General features: G+C 39.7%; 1 protein-coding gene across 3 annotated transcripts in view; it reads right to left on the reverse strand.

Moving 5' to 3' along the window:
• The window catches only part of CFAP61 (cilia and flagella associated protein 61), a 399,007-nt gene that overhangs the window by 132,776 nt on the left and 248,696 nt on the right, over positions 1 to 17,535 (reverse strand). For all 3 annotated transcript variants that reach the window (XM_068232439.1, XM_068232441.1, XM_068232438.1), the window contains 3 exons: positions 12,928 to 13,102; positions 3,174 to 3,466; positions 1,491 to 1,818 (listed from right to left, as the gene is read on the reverse strand). In XM_068232439.1, the coding sequence (XP_068088540.1) occupies positions 1,491 to 1,818; positions 3,174 to 3,466; positions 12,928 to 13,102 (796 nt within the window). The remainder of the gene's footprint in view (positions 1 to 1,490; positions 1,819 to 3,173; positions 3,467 to 12,927; positions 13,103 to 17,535) is intronic.

Consider the following 17,535-nt stretch of genomic DNA (forward strand, 5'->3'; position numbering starts at 1 on the left):
CAGGTGGAAAAAAAATGGCAGTTTTTTTTTTAGCAGTTTAATTGCTAGTGAGGGGGGGGGGGGGGCTGAAAAGCCATGATGCAGCAAAAGAAAAAAAAAGTTTAGAGTCATGATACAATGCTCTACTTTGCAGCAACAAATAAGCATGTTTTTTTTTTTTGTGAGAAAATAAAGGGCAGAGACTAAAGAAGAGACCAGCCGTTGGTGAGACTGACAAAGCAAAGCAAAGGCACAGACAAGAGAGCACTACTGAAAATAACCTAAAGTAAGGAAGAGAAAGAGAGCTGCAGACATAACAGGGGAGGAGAGAGACCACTCACATCTACAGGTGGGTCGGTTCTACATTCACTGTATATGTTACAGGCAAAGTACGAAATTCAGGCATTCTATAGAATGCCTAGGCAAAGTACGTAACAAAAACAGACATTTCGTACTTTGCCTAAAATGGTCAGGCATTCTACAGAATGTCTGAATTTTGTACTTTGCCTGTAACACACACACACATATATATATATATATATATATATATATATATATATACACACACACACACACACACACACACACACACACACACACACACACACACCCCTGATCTGCAAGTGAAGTAACCAGGGATTCAAGAAATGAAACCTGTATTCCACACTAGCATGATCTCCATGGGTTCATCATGCATAGAGGCGATCCTTTCCATTTATATACAAGATCCTTTGGGGTCATAGGATACTCACAATCTCTCTATGCAAAATATGAGCATGGAAAGTATATTTGAGTACATGATTGGTTTAGCAAGGTATCCAGTTTGAGGACTGATTTTGATTTATTTCGTAGTACAATTGATATGTTATGTAACCTCCACCTATATTATAACTCTCTCTTGTCTTATGGCAGTATCACTTGTGTTATGTCAGTGGTCACGCTGACTCAAGTAAAGTGGAAGCAGGGTTGGAATAGGACCAAGTGGGGCCCAAGGTAAAGTAGCAACTTTGGACCCCTTTGCATTGATAATATTATCATGTGTTGAAGCAAACCTGAAATGAAGAAAACATGTGAGATTATTAATTGTATGTGTTTTACTAAAGTTAAATGGAACAAAGAACTGAGTCTCATACTTTTAGTTTTAGAACTTAAGTTTAAGAATGGATTCTAAACAGCAGTTGTGACAAATCTGTCTTGCTCAGCTAAAAAACAAACAGAAATGATGACCCTTAAAACTTGTCAGAAGCCATTCATCACTCAGCTAAAGCTCTTTTGGCTTCCTTTTACTTTTCAGGAAACGGACTGAATTTCACAAGCTGTTGGACAAACTCACTTAATTTACCTAGGTAGCAATTTGTTGTACTGACAAACAGAAGAAAATTCAGACAATTTGTTAGTAGGGCTGGTACTATATGTACCTATGTTTATCTCATCAGGCTTTAGGTTTTTTTTTCTTCAAAACTAAAAATACAGAAACTACACTAGCTAATGAAAATAGACGGATTATTTACCTTGAATAATTGGTCCTTTGTAAATTGGGATAAGCCTGTCCAGTTCCTGGGATGGCTCACTCACTGGTTCCAGCGTGGGGTCAAACAGAGGCAGCACGCTAGCAGCAAGCTGAGAGCCAATTTCCTTAGAGTTGAAGTTGCTGTGAGACCATTCATCTGCATAATACCGACTGGAGTACTTGGTTAACGGTCCTGCTGCTCTTATAGATACATCATTTGTGTGGAATGCAGTGTCAATGACCAACCTTCCATCATATACTAGACATGCATCATTTATTGCTTTGAAAGCATCGCTGTCTAATCCTTTCTGAGTAAAGTTCATCACTGCCTACAAGACACAAAAAGCAGGTAAAGAATGAGCGCACAACTTTGCAATATTATTTACGATTTTAAGAAAGAAAGCCTACATGGAAAAATAATTATAAAAAATCCTTGCTCACACAGAGGCATTTGAATATACTGCAGAAACCATCCTGCCAGTATTGTAAGCATTTTGAAACATTTCCAGTGCTTCCATTTATTCCTGTAGACATTTTTACTGCTTTGAGATACTTAAAATGCTTCACAACATGGTCATTTTTTGATACCTGTGTGTAAGCAACCCCTTAATAATGTCCATACACCAGTAGCAGTATGGTCTACAATAAACATTATATTGGCTATGGAGGGGTGGATTCTACAGTAAGAATGACAGGACCTGCACGTTGTTTTTCCTCGTCTGTGCAATGATCAAGTTAGTGTTTTTACGTGGCGCCAAGGGCTTTCCATACTCACAATCCTTCCTTAACAGTCCAACTGATGAATACTAGCCATCAATCGTTTGGCATATTGGGCTGCTAAACCCATGTATAGCTAGCATGAGTGGTTTGTTGAACTTGAATCTGTCCATAAGTCGAAATACTGTTCCATTTCTGTCCCCTGTACCTCCCCTATGCCCCCCTGTACCTCCAGTGTCCCCCTCTGTGTCACCTCTATTTCCCCGTGCCTTAAGTGTCCTCCTCTGTGTGACCTCTGTCCCCCTGTGTCCTCAGTGTACCACAGCAAAATTTAATTTTACCAGTTCAAAAACATTTTTTCTTTGAATTTTTTTTAAATTGATCTACTCAAAAACTACAAGGTCTTTTTGAAAAAAAAATGTTTTGACTTGTTTCCTCAAAAACAAATATTATATTTTTGGGCAGTTCATATCGGCAGGTCACTCGTAAGTTGAGTGTTGGTAAGTCGGGGGCTACCTGTACAAATATGGCCTGTTTGTTCACTACTTTGATAGAGGTGAACACCGCTGTGACAGAGTGGAAACCAAGGGGAATATGCATGTATTTTCATAAATAAGCCTCTATATGTAATAATTGACATCAGACTAAGGATTTTGGGCATATGATACGTAAAAAAAATAATCCTTTCCTAATGTTTACAATATTTTTCAATTGTGATAATATCTGCAGCTTCTGCAAATGATTACTCTCAGTATATTTAATATTTCCTAATTAACAATTTTTGTGCGGGTGGTGGTGGTGGAGGGGAGGGAGTGTTAAAAGTGTTACAAATAAATAAGGAAAAAAAATGTACACATTCAATAATTATTTACTATGATTTTTCTGATCGCCTTGTTGCTTTCTAGCTAATCATTGTTATTAATGGTCTTTTAAATGATTTTTTTCATATTAGGTTGTCTATACTTACAGAGCATTGCAGTCGGAGTGGCTGTGTATCGCTTGTGAAGGAACAACAACTAATAGGATCTGGATCTGCACCATCATTCCACTGTGCCAGCCTGCAGTTGTAGTAGGTAGTCACACCGGCTGCCAATAAGGCTTTCTGCACCGTTTCCTCAACTGCATAGTTGTTAAAGCAAGTGATGTTGGATGTGAGTGGAGGCTGTACCAAGTGAATGCGAATGCCACTAATTCCTATTGACAAAAGCGTAGCGACTGTTGTGTATGCATCCAGTGTATTTCCATACACAATCACATTACCTGTAAAAATACAGAAAAATATACTCGTAGCATTTAGAGGCAAAAAAATAAAAGATCCATATTAGTAGAACATAATTTTTTATCATACAGATTTGCTCTCACTGACCCTATTATTTATCTGATGTTGAAAGCAAACAGTGTCGCTTAGCAACCCCAAACTAGAAAATCTAAAGAAGAATCTGAACAAAACATCCCGTGAAAGTAGAGTGTACTTAGCCTAGATGAATAGCTTTTGGCAATTTCCAAAATAATAAGATATACCCTGAATAAAAAGAACAGAGATTTCTGTGGATTGCGCTGAAGAGAAGACAATTTTAATAGGTGTGTTTGGATGGTTAGCATGGGCACAGCTCAGCAATTGTATACTGATTACAATGCAGGCTGGGGAAACAGCTGTAGCCGTGGATATTAGGAGTGGCATAGCAATGGGCAGTGAGTGTATATTCCATAAAATAGGGCTCATGCGTGATGTTCATTGTCTTCTGTAGATGAAAGGAACATTTCTTTTTTTTTCTACACCTCCAGAAGACCTCCTAATTGCATGGAATGTAGCCTGCTAGACAGTGATTACAGGGCAGGAGGATACTCTCTGTTTCTGTCTTCTATGGAAGAATGTATTTAGAAAGTGCCAACTAGTTCTTCATATATTGCTGCTGTTTGACAAATCTTGTTCCATTAGCAAAATCATGAATACAGTCATTTGCATTTTGGCAGGCACTGAAGGCAAAATGAAGAGGATGAAAGGTGAGTATTGGTTTGTGTTAGGTATTGATCAGGTGGGTTCAGGTTGGGTAGGACGAAAAGATAAAATTAGAATTACTGGTTAAGGTTAGGTATTAAAAAAAAGATTACATAAAAGGGAAGGTTTGGTGTTATGAAGGGGTGTTTTGACTGGAAGGGTAGTTTTATTAAGGAAGGAAGTTAAGGTTAGGCAAAATGAGAGAAGCGTTTGGATCAAGAAGGGCTTAGCATCAATGGGGTAAGGTCAAAAAATATTTTTTGTCAAAAGGATAGGATAGGACTAGACTTAGACTTAGACTAGACTTAGGGCTTGATTCACAAAAGAGTGCTAACTGTTAGCACGGCTGTTTTTGCACAAATTTTCGCATTGCGCGCGATCGCAAATTTTCACGTGCAATTATAATGTTTTCACGCGCAAACGCGATTTTTCGCGATACCGATTTTGCGTGAAAATTCGTGATCGCATGCAATGCGAAAATTCGCGCGAAAACAGCCATGCTAACAGTTAGCACTCTTTTGTGAATCAAGCCCTTAGACTTCGTAAGGGTGTTTTGGTTAGTGGGAATCCATTCACATTAGCTCAATGGAAGAGTAGGGATAATGAAACAAAAAAACAGTGTTGCATACCCGATATGATAAATGATTTGAATGAATGAGAACTGTAGCCAGACGTCCCCAACGGCATGGAATCCAGCCATGTCAAACCAAAATACATCCATTTAGTGGTTGAAAGGGTAACTTCGCAAGACATCATAGCTTGCATCCCCATAAAATTCTCTACCAACTCATCTGTTTTTTTGATGCTCAGCCTATCTGGAATCAACACATTTACAAAGGCTGCTGTGCTATAATATCCGGGAAGGGAAGGCAAATAAAAGGGATGACTGTTGGCAAGGTCTGTGTCAAGATGGTTGACAGCAAGTAATTGCACAGATTCTATCCTTATGCCATCATTACTGAGCAGGTGTCCACCTCCTCCTGGATATTACACAGCAGGAACCAGTGTAAAGCTGTGCCTAGGCTAGAAAGCCAGGGTAGCAAGGAAAGGATGAAGTGAATGGGTTTCCATTGAGAATTTAAATGCCATGCTAGATTTGTTTCATTATTACAACTAACCTTTAAATTGCTCAACATTTTAAAAATTATATTTCATCTTTCCATTAGATCAAGCATCTAACGCCCATAGGCGTCGGCAGGTCTTAAGTGGTTTCCCATGAAATCCTTTCCATGTCAGTTCACGGAGGGTGTCTCCGTGAACAGCCGGAGAGCCACCGTTCACGGCTCGCCGGCAAAATGTAAACACGCGAGGAAGAAATCCCCACTGTTTACATCATACGGCGCCGTAAGGCAGATCGGCGATCCCCGGCCTCTGATTGGCCGGGGATCGCCGGCATATGATAGGCTGAAGCCTATCCTTCAATATCCGTCCTGCGCAGCCAATGGAGGGAGAGGGAGGGACGGGAAGTCAGAGAGCACCGAAAACGCTGCGGAGGGGGGCTTTGAAGAGCCCCACCCCCGCAAAGCGCAGCAAGCCGGCGGCGATCAGACCCCCCCAGCAGGACATCCCCCTAGTGGGGAAAAAAGGGGGTAAGTCTGATCGCCCTGGCTAAATCCTGATCTGTGCTGCGGGCTGGAGAGCCCACGCAGCACAGATCCTGCAAAACACCCCTAGTCCTTAAGTGGAAAGCGAAAAGCTTATAATACCAGAACCGCAACCACCAGTAATTGTAGTCATAAGTCAGTATTCCTATAACAATAAAGACAGTAGCAAAGCATTCTTTATATGCAAGCAAGGTGACATTGACAATTGATAAATTGGTCAAGAGTTGAGGTAGGGATGAAGTTGTGATTCTGAAGTTATAATGTGGTGGTTATGCTGTCATGCTGGAACTACAAAGAAATAGTCGTTCATACTTCAGATCATTCTAATCCCCATACTATTAGTGTTGTTGTCCAAATCCAGGTTTCCTTATTCATAAACCCAGATACCATTACGTTTGGAGCACGATTACGTTCGGAGAGAGTGAAGGCGTTGCCTTGTCTATCACATTTTATGTGACTACGATTCTTCCTTCTTAGAGCTTGGAAGGAAGAAGAATCGGAGTCACGTGGATCATGACGTACAACGCAGGTTCAACTCCATGACTCTCTCCGATCGTAATGGTGCTGAACTACTGTGCATGGCATTATCAGAATAGGGAACCGAGGATTCGAACAAGACTAGCCGCTAACACAAACGGTGGCTTGTTTGCTGTGTGATCACAGAAACTGCGATGTATTCCATTACATCTCTGGCATTCCACTAAACATTTATCTCAATGGAAACCTAACATTTTGCCTATTTTTATGGAAAACAAAGGAAATAATTCATTACACCACGGCATACACTATACTTATAGAGAAATTAAAAACCTCATACATGAACAAATACTATAATTAATACTCCGCACACAGTATAATTAAGCAGCTGGAAAAAGGGTGTCGAAATGATCTAATATTATAATAAGGTCTAATACTGGCAGTATTCCTGACAGCTGAAGACAAAACCGTTATTAACATTTCTAATCTCAACATCTAGTTGGAAATTACAGGTGTCACAATGAGCACTGAAGAATGAAACGCTTCCTGTAGGAGCGTGCTGATAATCTAATTTCTCAACAGTAAAACAAAAAGACTATAAAATAAAATTATGAGGCAGTGTCTAAATTGGAAGAATAACAAATATATATATCGAAAAAGACCGGAGACCAGACTGCAGATCTTTTTGTACTATTTCAGCTTTCAATGAAATGAGTTCTCAGGTCTAACAGGATTTTTATACTAGAGGGACAAGGGAGGAGTTTTCCTATAGAACCACCATTGTTATAATTTTGAATACCTGAATAAACCCAAACATCCACCATAAAGAAAGTATAAAAAAAAAGTAATTTTATTCATGAAAACAGCCATTGACATAACCTTGACATAACTATAAAAACAACATACAGGACCATAGGATTCCATTAGAATGCAATGTTTATGCAAAGTAGACCTCCCCCTACAGGAGCATGACCCAGGTGATGGAATGCCCCAGTAGTAACAACAACAACAATAATTATAATGAAATAGTTAATTCAAAAAAGTGCCAATGCTATGACAATCACAAATAAATCAATAATGTGCAATCTAAATATCTATAGATCCTGAAAAACCTATTAACAGAGGCTCAATACAATGGAAGTGTTAGGGCCTTTTCACCTACAGCGATTGCGGTGTTGAATCGCAAATCGCTAGCAATTTTTGAATCACTAGGGTTGCCACTTTAACATAGGAATCGCGGTAGGTATTTTCCACTACTGTGATTAGATTTTTACAAAATTGCCTGATCAATTTTTACCGTGATTTTACAATGCAATGCAAGTGCTTTCAAAAATAGTGAGAAGGTGCAATCGTTAGCGTTTAGCAATTGTGATTGCTAGTGGAAAAGGGCCCTAAGCCTATGAGTGAGAGATGTCACCTGAGGTCAATACCATACAAACCAATTGTGGGCTGTAGGGGAGAGGTCCGTTGTACAGCGTGACTTTAATGCACACAGTGGTCAAGCGACCACTTCGAAAGAAGGATTGGTTGTCAATGGCCATCAAATTCAAGACTACTGAAATAAATAGGTTTGATTTCTTGCAATTCATTATACTGTATATATAAAGAGAACCAGAGGTCAACCTTGAGTCAACAGTCCAATATTTACCTAAGTATTGTTAAGTATTCCATTCTCCAGACCTCCGCCACTGCCCGGGACCCTCCTGCACCGTGCACCTCTTTTCCCCCTCCCCCATAAGAGTCACCAGCAATGATAAGTACAGAACCGTTGTATTGCATGCATGTTGAAGGTGCTGTGTCTGTTTGTGCTAGAAATAAACATAGCACAATAGTGCCGAAATTCTAGGCTAAAATCTGTTCATCTGAAAGTCTATCTTTACAGTTTGGAGCACAATGTGTGACACTGGGGCCTACACCTTGCGCAGTAGCATATGCAGCCCTATCCACTTACAATTTGGTTTACACTGAGCGCCAGTTAGCTCCTCCACTTTGCACTTTCTATGACATATAAAGAGGTGAAGAAAATCAAGTGTGATAAAAGAAAAGAGAGAACACTGTGTATCCAGTTAGATTGCCTTAACACCCATCTAAACCTGTAACTAATCAAGGCAAATTCTGAAAGCAATCTTTGATTGGTGTAAATTGTAAGTATTACCTATGGAGATTACTTTTTCAAATTGAAAAATTCTTTATGTAGTTAAGCCAAGGCGAGGCAACTACAGGTGAGTGTCCTGTATTCCCATTGGCTCTACGTGCTATCTTTCAGTTCCCCATCAGGTCCACTAGTTTGTTCGGGACCTGTGATTGGCCTAGTAATTTTCTGGCCTGTGATTCGTTGTTAGATTGGTGGATATGTATAAATAGCTGTTATTTTGTGTATGTATTCAGACTGTCACTGGCTTGATAAAGGGATATATCCCAAAACGTTGCACTCTGTGTGACAGCCTGTTCTTATGGAACTTCAATAAAAGAGCATTATTACTACGGATGGTGTCCGGCTTTACCTTCTGTTCCTAAAAAAGCTCCTGGTACAAAACAGTGTTAGGCGGGGTCGGCACAGCTGCAGTATGTCCGCTGAAGTATGTGCGCACTCCCATGGGAAGACGTTGCTGGCGTGCGCAGTCACAGGTGCCCAAGCAGACATACTGCGCATGTGCGTGCAGTATGCCCGGGTCAGAGAGCACACACGCCAGCTACGTCTTCCTGTGGGAGTGCGCACGTACTTCTGCGAACATACTGCAGCTACCACTAACTCTGCCGACCACTGCTTTGTACCGGGAGCTTTTTTAGAAAAACGGAGACAGACGCTGAGCCACAGGAGATGCGGTAAGCCTATTCGCACCTCCCCCCCACACACACATGGTGTATTAGGGCTAAGGTATCCTTTAAAACTTCTAAAACCTGTTACTCTCCATCTATGGGAGTCCATAATATTCAGAGTTTATCTTATATAGTAAGATTCTCATACATCTCGCTGAAATAGGGAACATTCCTTGACTATTCTACTCACTTTTCTCCAGCTTAGAACAGTGGCAGCAGTATAAGGGTTGTGTGCATGGAAAGATAGTGAAACTAAAGGTCTTGATCAATAATATTCAATAAAGAAGGTTTATCTGCAGCATTTGAGGAAGAAAATGGTTGTTTGTGTTGAGTCCTCAGAGAGACAGATGGCCTTTGGTCAACAATGAATCCTTTCTTTCTTACAGTTTTTAACAATAAGATAAACTTTATCTACAAGCTCTAGCTTTGGGAGATTTATTTCATTTTTAAGGATACCGTCTGAAACATTACACAAAAGGTCAAGCACAGCAAAATGATCTGCAATATGCATGACTGCTATGGCTTCACTATATAAAACAACATACTGCAAAAAGTAAATGATTAAAACCAATTTGTGACTGTAAAGTGGGATCATAGAACCAATGGCATAACTGCAAACAAAGCAGACCATGCAACTGTTATGGGGTCCCTCAGCAGCACAAGGAGCTTGACTTTGTAGTTATTTAAGAAGGAAGCAGTAACATTTTGTGAATAAGTCTAGGAACCTCTTGACAATTGCAATAAAAGCAATGACTATTCTGTACTGCAGCCTTTCCTTTCTTACAGGAGATTGCCTCAGAGACAGTAATATGAGTTTGAGGAGAAAGTGTAAAGCCCAATCTACACAATACTATTCTTTGTGCGATTCAATTACGATTCTATTTACGATCCGATTAAATCCGACACGTCCGATCGGGATTTGATTTGATTCAATTCGATTTGCCATTGCAAAACAATGGCAAATCGAATGGCAAATCGAATTGCACTGAATCGAATCCTGATTGGACAAGTTGGATTTAATGGGATTATAAATAGAATCGTAATCGAATCGCACAAAGAATAGTATCGTGTAGATAGAGCTTTATAGGCTCTGTTCACAATTCCCAGAGCAGACAGCAGCAGACCAACAGACATGAAGAAAGACCAATGCTGTCCTCTGGGAAAGTATGGGCTGGTTTGCACATGTCCATCTTCACTGTGTCTGGGTCTTTCCACTGCGTTTCCATAATGCACCAACACGATCTGCTCATTTTTTCAGACAGAAAATGTGTCTTCAGTCATCACATAGAATGTCAGACACTGGCACAGACCTTTAGAGTGACAGCATATTCATGCTGTTGGGGGTTACAATGAAGGTGGCCATTACACCTTCTATTCTGCCATCTATTTAGAAAGTGGTCCTTCTGGTTAAAATCTGGAACATCTTACCTCAGGAAGAAGTTATGGCAAACTCTATATCTGCATTTAAAGAGGGCTTGGATGCTTTCCTTGCATTGAAGGGCATCCATGGCTATAATTTTTAGGTAATTCCTGGAAGCGTTGATCCAGGGATTTATCGGAGTGCCATCTCGGGAAGGAATTTTTCCCTTTTAAGGCTAATTGGACCATGCCTTGTAAGGTTTTTTGCCTTCCCCTGGATCAACTGGCATACGTGCAGGTTCAGGATGGTGTTTTGTTTTTATTTTATATATTTATTTATTTTTCTGGTTGGACTTGATGGACAAATGTCTTTTTTTCAACCAAATTAACTATGTAACTATGTAACCCTTGCCATAGTCTTGTGTCTGCAACAGCGCATACAGTGTGTGACATAATACAACTGAAATTTTAACTTGTGTCTAGGAGGGCAGAAACAGTGATGGAACTAAAAGAAAAGGGCATAGACTTAGCACATGGCTGCATTGACTGAGATAATAGAGTTGTAAAAACAACTGTTACATACTTATAAGTACACCAGCACTTCAACATTTCTCAACACTTTGTGGAAGGGGGTGTGGCATGGATTTCAATCACCCTTCCTCCAGCAAGGACCGACATAAAAGGTTTAGTCTGGACCATCAGGCTTCTAAAGTTACATGATGTTGAGTTCTATGACTGTTAAAAAAAAGGTGCTTAAAGGGTACTTAAATCTACATGTGACATGGACCGTGAGTCACTATGCACCAGTAAGATTGCCAGGCAGTGTACAACACTTTTACCGGTACTAACACTGGGAGAGCACCACCCATTAACCCATTAGCACCACGCATGCTACCGGGTTAACACGGCAATCTTACTGATGGAGGGTGAATTAGGGCCATGTTGAGATAAACATGCGTATGCACAGTCCCAAGCCTACATTTTTTTCCGCGCTGTAAGGTTTAAAAATTCAGGTACTTAAATGACACTTTCTCTTCAATTTGGCTTGAATTGAACCATAATGTAGCTCTCACTGATAATTACGAGCAATAAATCTCTTGCATAGGAAAAAAACACTTTCAATGCTGGGAATAGAAAGGTCAATAGTTCAAGATGGGAACTATAAAACATTAAACATTAAACACCTGTAACAAAAAAACAGCCCCTGTGTGATACTTGCCTCGGAAGAGAAGGGAAACCTCATTAGGAGCCTCAGGGTTCCCCCCAACCTCTGTAGCCTTGGGGATCCAACACTGGATGAACACCTCCCCCAAAATTCCCCTGGCAAGTACTGTGCAGGCGCAGCAATATATACCTTCAGAACAGCATTGGCTTTCCGATGAGCTCAGGTGGAAATAACCAGGCCCGATCAGGTCCGCTCTACTGCACAGGCGTGAGTGCCTACACGGTAGAGTGGACCCAATCAAGCTTGGCTATTTCCACCTGAACCCGATGGGAAAGCCGCTACTGCGCCCAGGCTGGATAGCGGTAGGTAAATATTTACCTCCCCGGTTTTGGAGGGCTTCCAGCCCAGAGCTGGGGAGGAGAAGGATAAGGGAAGGCTCATTAGGATCCAGAGGTAAGTACCCCCCACAGGCTGTTTTTTTTTTCATGACAGGTTTCCTTTAAAAAGACCATGCTATTCAACTTATGTGTTTAGCTTCCAAACACAAAAAGACTGGGATTCTAGGAAAGTCCAATTTAGGAGTAGAGCTAAAGATATAAGTGTTTATCTCATCAGTTTATTTTCAGATTCCCTTTGACATTTTCTTTAATCAAAGAATATTCCCGTGAAGCGATCTTCTTCTTCCTCGTTTTCCACTTTCCATAATTTAGCCGACACAAATGGAGGGAAATTATAGAAAAACAGGTGACTGCGTGAACCAGAGCGGCTTCAAGGCTCATTTAAGTAAACAATGAATTCTAACAGATTCACATTTACTATTTGTCCCGTTATTAGTGTAAATGATTCCAAGCCAAAAAAGACATTAGAAAAATGGTTTTAAATACTTTGAAAATGATTTCTAAATTAGGCCTCCTTTCCTCTGTGCGCTGTTTTGTAGCTCATAATGATACATATTTTTTTTTTTTGTCCACATAATTGCAAAGCGTACTTGTTAATTAAATTATTCTTTAATTAGTTAGCTAATGATTTTAGACATACATTGCTTTCAGAACTTTCAATTCGTATTGTATTGTAATTACATATAATTAAACTGCATCAGCCCTCTTCTTCCACTCCTGCTACATATGCTGATTATCTACCTCCTTTCTCATATGCACAAAAAAAAGAGCATGCTTTGAATGAACGAAGAAAACACGACAAGAAAAATACAACATTTTGCCGCAATTAAATAGACACTAATTATACGCTGAGGATGATGGAAGAATGGTATTCATTGCGAAGGCAGAGTTTCTCTTACCGTCCTGCTTGGCTGCATTGTCCTTCAGCCAGCTCATTGCTTTATTACAGTCCTCATCATCCTGCAGGGTGAAGAGGTTTGATGGAATTTTGCCCGTATACCTCTGCTTGGAGCAATCAGGTGCTTCAAGGTTTGTCAGTAGCTTGCTTATATCTGCGCCACTCGGACAGGGGATCTAGGGGAAAGGATCACACAAAATTCAGAGCTGTAAAATCACATTTACCGAATATAAAATGTAAAGGTCTAGCTAGAGAAATACTACTTTGAACCAGGCTGTTGCCTTTGATGTAGGATTTGAGCCTTTGACAAGGGTTCGAATCGCTGCTCAAGCCAGTAAGGAATCTGCATCTCCTTGTATAAAATCACAGCTTTAATCAATCCGGCTGTACAACAATAGTGAATGTTTCTAGCTTCAGTAAAAGTTTCTACCTGATCTTGCAGTTAGCGGGTAAAGTGGGAGCAATGGATTGCCTGACGCACGTTTCGCTCAAATGAGTGTCTTCTGAGGCCCGTGCGCAGGGCCTCAGAAGAGGCTCATTTGAGCGAAACGTCAGCAATCCATCACTCCCACTTCACCCCACTAACTGCAAGATCAGGTAGGAACTTTTACTGAAGCTGGAAATGTTCACTATTGTTGTACAGACAGATTGATTAAAGCTGTGATGTTATACAAGGAGCTGCATGTGCCAAACTGTCTTCTTACATTGATATATGATTGAGATGTGTACTTTCATGGGTTGGAGCATGCTCATCCTGTAATATATACCTGATCTTTGCTTCAGCAATCTATTTGTTACTCTTACAGAGCACTAGTGACTGTACTGCCTGTTGTTTCTCCTTTTACCCAGTAAGGAATCTTTGGGCAAGACTCCATAATGATTCTAGCCACCTGTGGAGCATGTCCTAAGTGGCTGCAGCACTAATTGAGAAAAATGCAATATAAATGTTCTGTGTCTTGTCTTGACAAGAAAGACTGGAGAAATGTATACCTCCTGTTATTTGCAGCTTGTGCTGCAATATGGATACATATCATAAAGATGTTAATCACTTGAGGACCACAGTCTTTTCGCCCCTTAAGGACCAGAGCCTTTTGTTCCATTCAGACCACTGCAGCTTTCACGGTTTATTGCTCAGTCATAAAACCTACCACCTAAATGAATTTTACCTCCTTTTCTTGTCACTAATACAGCTTTCTTTTGGTGCTATTTGATTGCTGCTGCGTGTTTTACTTTTTATTATATTCATCAAAAAAGACATGAATTTTGTCAAAAAAATGACTTTTTTAACTTTCTGTGCTGACATTTTTAAAATAAAGTAAAATGTCCTATACATTTCAGCGCGAAAGTTATTCTGCTACATGTCTTTAATAAAAAAAAAAAAAACATTCAGTGTATATTTATTGGATTGGGTAAAAGTTATAGCGTTTACAAACTACGGTGCCAAAAGTGAATTTTCCCATTTTGAAGCATCTCTGCCTTTTCTAACCACCTGTCATGTTTCATGAGGTGCTAAAATTCCAGGATAGTATAAATACCCCCCAAATTACCCCATTTTGGAAAGAAGACATCCCAAAGTATTCTTTTTTTTTTTTTTTTTTTTATTTATAAAATTTTTATTAAGTGTATTTTAAGCTTTACAACATTATGGTGAAAAGTTTCACCTCAATACATGTACAGTTTGGGGGGTTCAGGAACATGCATTAAACATAAGTAGAATGGTAAACCGAAGAAATATGGAGCACCTTATTATAACCAAATATACAGTTGTAACCAATTAACATTTCAATCACATTATCATAGAATGTTCTGTTTGCTTGATGTAGCAGGTAGAAACTCTTGCATAGTCCCCTCTCATAACCTTCCCAACCCTCCCGTATCTAGAGGTGGAAGGTTGGAGGGGGCCGTATGAGTGAGTCTTCTCAGAATTGAAGCTCTTGTGTGGTAATTGCTTTAACCTGAGTTTCTTTACCCTGACTGGATATCAGCTTACTAATCATTTTATGCTGTTTGTGGGTTCTCTATCCACTTTACAGAGCGTTGCAGCCGATTTATTGAGGTAAATCGTATTCATAGAGTTTTACATACTAACAAATAACACAACTATAAAACTACAAACTACAAACTACTAATCTAATAATCTAAGGAAGCTGCCTGGATTAGTATTTTTTTTTTGACACTAAGTACCTTAAGTTGGGTTTTACGTTAGAGTTATATTTACCTAGGAAATGGGCTTTGGTAAGTGTTAGCAGATTTGCTGGTTCTAGTTCGTATAATACTTTCTAACTGTAGATTAGAGTTGACCAAATTTTGGTAATTCGTCCATGATATGGGTTCTGTGGATTTCCAGTTTATTGTTATAAGGTAGGTAGCCGCTACTAACAAGTGGCATACTATAGGTTGCTTGTGGGTATCAAGATTATCGAGTCCTACCATTAGTAGTGCTAGTTCGGGCTTCAGTGAAAAATCTCTCGAAATTAATGTTTTAAGGAAGACCTCTAGAGGGTCCCATAGTGATCTTGCCAAATGACAGTCCCACAACATGTGTTTTAGTGTGCCTAGGGAATGATTGCATTTCCAGCATAAAGGAGATTGATTGGGAGTGAAAGAGGCTATTTTTCTTGGGGTTAGGTACCATCTCGTGAGCATTTTTTGAAATTGCTCCCAGTGCGTGGCGCAATGTGAGAATTTCTTGATCAACCTACTTGATAATATAATCTGATTTGGAGAAATTTCTATTTCTAAGTCATAGGACCAAATATTTGTATATTTGGTGAGTAATGTCATTTGGTTTATGAAAAGTTCAGTGTACCAAATAGAAATTCCTCCTTTGTATATCAGCTTGCTGTTGAGCATGGTTGTTATATGCATTGGGAGTCGGGGAGGGTCTAGTTTTGTTGTTTCCAAAATATGATGTATTCTCATGTGGGTAAATCTAAAGGAATCGGCTAAATTATACTCTGATTTTAATATATCAAAAGGTTTTAGTTTGTTCATTTGCGTAATGTCTCCAAGGCGCTGTATCCCTTTGTCAATTAGTGGATTAATGTTTAAGTTGGTAGCTATAGTATTAAGGATTTGGATAGGTAGTTGGATAGTAGCAGAGTTAGAGCTGATACGCGGATATTTGGCATAATGTTCCCATGCTAGTATGCTGGCTTGAATTGTAGGATAGGGGGGTTTAGAGAATTTGTTCCCAATTAGGATACTGCATATAACTGCTTTTAATGGAATGTGCATTATTTGTTCTTCCATTTCAACCCATAGTTTGGAAGGAGTCTTTTCCCACCAGTCTTTGGACATGCTTAACAGAGTAGCATAGTAATATTTTTCTACACAAGGTAGGCCTAGTCCACCTTTGTTGGTCGGTAGTGTCATAAAGTTGTAGGATATTCTGGGCTTGCTTCCTTTCCAGATGAAATTTGAGATAATTCTTTTGAGATCGTTAAAAAATGCTTTTTTTATAGGTATATTTATAGTACGGCAGATATATAATATTTTAGGAAGAACAAACATCTTGAAGCAGACAATTCTACCCAGCCAAGAAATCATGGATTTGCTGTATTTTTCGCAGTCTTGTTTGACTGTCATTAAAAGGGGGATAAAGTTATATTTAAATAACTCGTCAGTGGAGTGGGGAAGTGAGATCCCTAAGTAGGGAATGGATTTAGTGGCCCACGGGAAGTTAATTTCAGAGTCTATAGCGGTCTTTAGGCGTGGTGATATATGTATTCCCATCAGTAATGATTTGTTTTTATTCAGTTTGTAGAGGGAGGCTGTTGAGAACTTATCCAGGTCTAGTAAGACCTGTTGTAGTGATGTAAGGGGGTTGGAAAGTGTTAGTATTACGTCATCTGCAAATAGTCCGATCTTGTGAACCATCTGATGCATCTTGATTCCTGTGATATTTTGGTTGGTTCTTATCTTTTCTGCCAATGTTTCCACCAATAAAGAAAATATAATCGGTGAAAGAGGGCAGCCTTGGCGCGTGCCATTTGTTATAGGGAGTTTTTCCGAGATAAAGCCAGCCGCGTTTACCCTGGCTGAGGGGCAGGAGTATAATGCTAAGATGGCACCCAAGATCGGACCTGTAAAACCAAATTTATGCAACACCTGAGACATGAATCCCCAGTGTACTCTGTCGAAGGCCTTCTCCGCGTCCAGTGTAAGGAACACGGAGGGGGCCTTCGACATTTCCACATATTTCAGTATATTAATTATTCTTCTAGTGCCATCGGCCGCCTGACTTCCTTTAGTGAACCCGACTTGGTCAGGTGCGATTAATGTGTTTGTTACATTCATTAGTCTGTTTGCTAGAAGTTTGGCATAGAGTTTAGTGTCACAATTAAGTAGTGATATTGGGCGGTAATTTGCTGGGTTAGAACGGTCTTTATCTGATTTGGGGATCACTGTTATTATTGCTTCTAGATATTCTGCCGGGATGGGGGAGGACATCCCAAAGTATTCAGTGAGAGGCATAGTGAGTTCATAGAATATTTTATTTTTTGTCACAAGTTAGCGGGAAATGACACTTTGTGACAAAAAAAAAAAAAAAAAGTTTCCATTTCTTCTAACTTGCGACAAAAAAAAATGAAATCTCCCATGGACTCAC

The sequence above is a fragment of the Hyperolius riggenbachi genome, chromosome 4 (assembly GCF_040937935.1).
Source record: "Hyperolius riggenbachi isolate aHypRig1 chromosome 4, aHypRig1.pri, whole genome shotgun sequence".
Taxonomy (NCBI): Eukaryota; Metazoa; Chordata; class Amphibia; order Anura; family Hyperoliidae; genus Hyperolius; species Hyperolius riggenbachi.